The following is a 5411-nucleotide window of genomic DNA, read 5'->3' on the forward strand; positions in this document are numbered from 1 at the left end:
CAACAACAACAACAAAACCAAGCAAACAAACAAACACACACACACACACACACACACACACACACACACAGAGAGAGAGAGAGAGAGAGAGAGGGGGGGGGGAATATATAAATAGATAAATACAATAAAATGAAATAAAGTAATAAAGTATATAAACAAAAAACGGGACAAGGGCTGGCGGATAAATAGAGGAAAAGAGAAAGAGGGCAAGGATCAGAAAGGGGTTAGAGAATGCCTGGAAGACCGCTGCCATCACTCTTTGGTGTTGAGTCCAGCTGGGGCGAGGGTACCAAGGCGGGCAATCACGGTGGACTCCATGAAATGCCGGTACAGGCCAGTGGACTGGTTCTGCCAGACAGCAGCGATCCTCGCATGGGCGAAACTGTGAAGGGGGCTGTTGAAATGGGTGCCCACTGGGTCACTGTAGCCAAGGCGCATGGAGCGCAGGTGTTCAGTGAAGCGCTCGTACAGGCTGCGGTAGGTTTCACCAGTGTACTTTTTGGCACACAGGGTGCAAGTGAGGACATACACCTGACTGGCATTCGAAGTGCGCCCTGACTATAAATTTCCCAGTGCGACCCGTGAGGGTGGTGGAAGTATCCATGAAGGGGCAGGTTTTGCAACCCTTCCGGTCACAAGGACTGGTACCAGGAGGGAGAGGGGGCCCAGATCTACGAACAGCAGCTCGCACCAAGTGGTCCCTTAGGTTAGTGTCTCTCTTGAAGGCAATGAGGGGTGGGCGGGTAAATATCTCACTCAAGCGTGTGTCAGACTTAAGAAGGTGGAAATTGTTGATAAGGATGCTGCGTACAGGGAGGTTGTGGGGGTGAAAGATCAGGACAGCTGCAATACGCTCATCCTTTTCTGTGTGTTCTCGGGGCATCAGTGCCTGGGAGCGGGGGATGGCACGGGCCTTATCAAAGCCTCTCTGGATCAAGGCCTCAGGGTACTGTCTGGCTGGAAAAAAGCCGACCATCCTCTCAGCCTGACGTTCAAAATCCAGCTCATCACTACAGATGCGTCTGATCCGAAGGAACTGGGAGAAGGGAATGCTGTTTTTGCAGGCCTGGGGCTGACTGGAGGAGTACAAGAGGTACGAATGTGAGTCAGTCTCCTTATAGAAGACACTTGTGGTCAGAAAATTGCAGGTGGGTTGGATGGTGACAAGGATGTCCAAGAACGGGACGGAGGAGTTGGAGATGGTGTGGGTAAATTTTAAGGCAGGGTGGAAGCTTGACATGAAGTCGATGAAGGCCTGAAGGGAATCTACGGGGCCGGTGGCTATGCCAAGGCAGTCATCGATGAAGCTCTTGTAGAGGGCTGGTCTGACACCTGTGTACTGACTGAAGGCCTGCTCCTCAATGAAACCCACAAACAAACAGGCAAAGCTGGGGCCCATTTTTGTGCCCATGGCAACGCCGCTCTGCTGCTGGAAGTGGTCCTGGTCGAAAGAGAAGGAGTTGATGGTCAGGACAAGTTCAGTCAAGCCCAGGATGGTAGGAAAATGGAGGCGGAGAGAGCTCTTGGGTAGGAAGTGTTGAACAGCCAGCATGCCTTCCTGATGGGGGATGTTGGTGTAAAGAGAAACAATGTCCATGGTAAACACGTGCCTCTCAGTGCAGTCAGCAGGGAAGGAGAAGTCGTTCAAGAGGTTCAGTGCGTGACTGGTGTCCTTCACGTAGGTGGGTAAGGCAGCCACCAATGGCTGGAACACGGAGTCGAGGAAAGCGGAAATAAGGGAAGTGGGGCAAGCACAGGCCGAAACGATAGGTCGTCCAGGATTGTTGACCTTGTGTATTTTGGGGAGGAGGTATAGGAGGGACTCACAAGGTTCCTTCATGATAGCATGGTAGGCTTCAAACGGAAGATGACTGTTATCAACTGCCGTCTTGATGGTCTTACGGATGAGCGCATTGTCAGCGTTGGTGGTGTCTCTGGCGATAGAGCCGTAGAAGGTGGTGTTGGACAGCTGAGACCTAGCTTCTTGGACTGAGGTAGAGGTCTCTGCGCCACACGACCTCTGCACCACCCTTGTCAGCAGGTTTGATGACGATGTCCCTTCTGTCCTTCAGCTCCTGCAGGGCTTTCTCATCACCAAGGGTCAAGTTGGATCGTCGTAGATGCTTAGGCTGCAGCTGATTGATCTGCCTCATGCATGTGTGAATATACAAATCCAAGGCAGGGAAGGCACCTGGTTTAGGGGTCCAAGAGCTATGGGGTCTAGAAAAAAGACTGGCGATGTCTGTATCCTCTGTCGATGGAGGAGCTGGTAGAGAGGCCTGGGCAAACAGGGCAGCCAGGCGCAGCCTCCTGAAAAAGCGCTGGCACAGGAACAGGGTGCAGGCCCGGTTGGTAGTGGGCTTGAGTGGCACGAACTTTAGGCCCCTGGCCAACACTTTACGTTAGTCTTCAGGTAACTCCAGATCAGCTGGGATGGTCACTACCATGTGGGGATCAAAAGAGGGAGGGGCACTGTTGGATGTGAACATAGGGTTAGGGAGCAAGGCCTCAAATTTCTTCTTTTTGGTGGCTGACATGGAGGTGTACAGCTGTTGGTTGGCGATACGAGTGGTGCGGATTATAAATTTAGAGGTGGAGGGTTCTAGAAGGTGGTTCAATTGACGCTGTTAATGCTGGATCCTTCGGGTGATAAGGACAGAACGACGAGTATACGTTAAAATCGTTTGTTCCATGAGTCGGAGGCCAGTGGAGCGAAGGAGACGGCGGGTGGCAGAGACAAGGCCAGGATGCCCAGAAGGGGGACTGAACTTCAACTGAAAACCTCTGGGCAGGAGGTGTCTTCTGTGACACTGCTGCATAAAATGGATATGATTAGTTAGTCTAGTCTTATCAAGGGTGCTGCGCAGGTAGAGATCATTATGATCATGATCATCATTATCATGATCATCATGATCATCATCATAGTTATAATGATAATAATGTGTGCAGTGATCTGCATTTTACGCTGCAATAGATTAGTCTGAACAAATGGAGGTCCAAAAAGTCAAATGCACTGAGCCCCAGAAATGCACATCATCACAGCCACCATCATCACCATTGTGTGAAGATGATCTTTGGTCCCGTAACAGAGGATGAAATGTCAGCCAACAGTACGTTAAAACTCCACCAGCATGGAGAGGTCAAATGAATTGTTTATGAAGCTTACCATGAAGACAGGTTTGTGAGAGGACTGGCAGAAAGATTTGTGACAGGACTGCTGACAGGTCTGATGAAGGGAAGGCAAAATGCTTATTCCTTGTGCTCCCTGCAGGCATTAAACATTACATACATACTTCTTTGACACATACCATTCAAACAAAAAGAGTTATGTCAAAAGAACAATAGGAAAAAAACAAAAAAGCACTTTCTCGCAAACACACAAATATACATTGATAAGTATTTTTTCCTTAGCCATTAACAGCATTCTTGTCTTCATCAACAGACATTAGACATATAACTTTATTGAAAAGACCTACAAATATAAAAAACCAAATTATTTAAGTTTTAACAATATTCTTTTGGTGTTTTTTTCTTCTGAAAACAATAAGTGGAATTTAATGAAGCTTGGGCAGGTATTAAATTCACCTAGATTTACATTTTTGTCTGACAAAAGGATTGGTGACTGAACTGGTACGAGGCCTAGTGAGAGGAATGGTGACACAAGACAGGACTGGTGACCCAGCTGGTGAGAAGACGTGACCGGATTGGCAAAAGCATTGGTGAAAGAACTGGTGAGAAGATTGGGTGAACGCATTTAGGACTGGTGACAGGACAGGTGAGGGCATTGCATTATGGTGATGATTGGTGGCAAGTACTGCTGGATGGTGTTAATCAAAGAGCATTCTGTCACTGTAAAACAGTCTTGAGCTGTGGGATGTTCAAAACTCAATGAGGATGTCTGATGAGATACAAGAGCGTGGTAGGCCAGCTCAGCTTGAAGTCAGTTCAGTATGTTCATACATTATGTTCTGATGGTCATAGTCTAACATGACTGACTGTCATACATACATATTTATACATGTGTAACCTGAAGTTTGGGAATGGACTATCCCCTGAATGAATGCATAAGAAAGAGAGTGTGATTGTAGAATGCAGTTGTCTCCTGATAAACCAAACTTGTAGAGACATACAAAAATGTCAACTTCTCCAAGATTCTACTCATCCAAGGTATGGATGTCAACCTTTCTGTTTAGACCTAATTGTGATGTAGGTAAAACCTTCTCTGGTATGAAGTTGATTTATGTAAGGGATGGAAAGTCTTTCTTTTTTTTTAACATTAATACTGATTGGTTATTTTTCTTTTCTTTCTTTTTTCTTGAATAATGATGTGATAGATTTAACTATTTCTGCCTCTGTGGTGTATAGGCTCAATATGGCCTAGTGGAGTGATGGCCTAGAGGTAACGCATCCGCCTAGGAAGTGTGAGAAAATCTGAGCACGCTGGTTCGAATCATGGCTCAGCACACCTTGAGTGGTAGTCTGGTCGCTAGTCATTCAGATGAGATGATAAACTGAGGTCCCGTGTGCAGCATGCACTTAGCGCACGTAAAAGAACCCATGGCAACAAAAGGGTTGTTCCTGGCAAAATTCTGTAGAAAAATCCACTTTGATAGGAAAAACAAATAAAACTGCACGCAGGAAAAAAACAAACAAAAAAGGGTGGCGCTGTAGTATAGCGATGCGCTCTCCCTGGGGAGAGCAGCCCGAATTTCACACAGAGAAATCTGTTGTGATAAAAAGAAATACAAATACAAAATACAACAAATGTATATCATTTTTCTTGGAAATTAAAATTTTTGTCTTGGTATCAATTTTTTGTTATTGTTGTCATTGGTTTACATTTATTTTCAGTTTATTAACTAAACTTCAGTTCATGCAGACCTTGATTCCAGTTTAGGTTTTGAGATATCCATGTGTGTGTGTGTGTGTGTGTGTGTGTGGTGTGTGTGTGTTTACATTTTTCTTCATTGCTTTTCCTTTTTCTTTCCTTTTTTTCAGATTCATGAACCAGTAGTCATTAGACTGTTGCTCTTTGCTGGGCAGTGTGAGACACAGCTAAAAACGGTCCATTTTATATGTTAGTGTCAATTTATCATAAGTGGAAGGCCAGGAGTGGAAATAACTCTACAGAAGCACAAAAAGTCACCCACAACAGGTTGAGTTATGCCACGAAAATCTATTGAGATAAAGAAGGCTACTGGCTGGAGCCAAAGATTTGTGTTCACATAACGCTGAGACAACTAATGTGTGGTCGACTTAGAGGGGACAACTGTAATAGCCAAAAACATGTACGCACACACATCCACATGTGTTATAAGCTGGTGTGTGCAACTGGAGACAACTTTCATGACAGTTAGCAGTGGTATTCACTCCAAATAAAACAACAAGTCACTTCATTTTATGTGAAAAAA

The 5411-nt window shown here is 45.6% G+C and overlaps 1 protein-coding gene across 1 annotated transcript; it reads right to left on the reverse strand.

Annotated features, from left to right (window-relative positions):
* Window positions 1–252: 252 nt before the first annotated feature.
* Window positions 253–1840, reverse strand: LOC143283821 (uncharacterized). Its single transcript, XM_076590194.1, has 2 exons — window positions 560–1840; window positions 253–495 (listed from the first exon to the last, which is right to left on the reverse strand). The coding sequence occupies exons 1-2, from the start codon at window positions 1838–1840 to the stop codon at window positions 253–255; spliced, it is 1524 nt and encodes a 507-aa protein (XP_076446309.1).
* Between the last annotated feature and the right edge of the window lie 3571 nt (window positions 1841–5411).

This window comes from Babylonia areolata, chromosome 7 (genome assembly GCF_041734735.1).
Source record: "Babylonia areolata isolate BAREFJ2019XMU chromosome 7, ASM4173473v1, whole genome shotgun sequence".
NCBI lineage: Eukaryota > Metazoa > Mollusca > Gastropoda > Neogastropoda > Buccinidae > Babylonia > Babylonia areolata.

Coding starts and splice junctions, on each gene's coding strand:
- LOC143283821 (XM_076590194.1), bottom strand. CDS start 1,840: ATGAAGGAACCTTGTGAGTCCCTCCTATACCTCCTCCCCAAAATACAC. Junction 496..559: donor GTCGCACTGGGAAATTTATA/GTCAGGGCGCAC, acceptor TGTGCCAAAAAG/TACACTGGTGAAACCTACCG.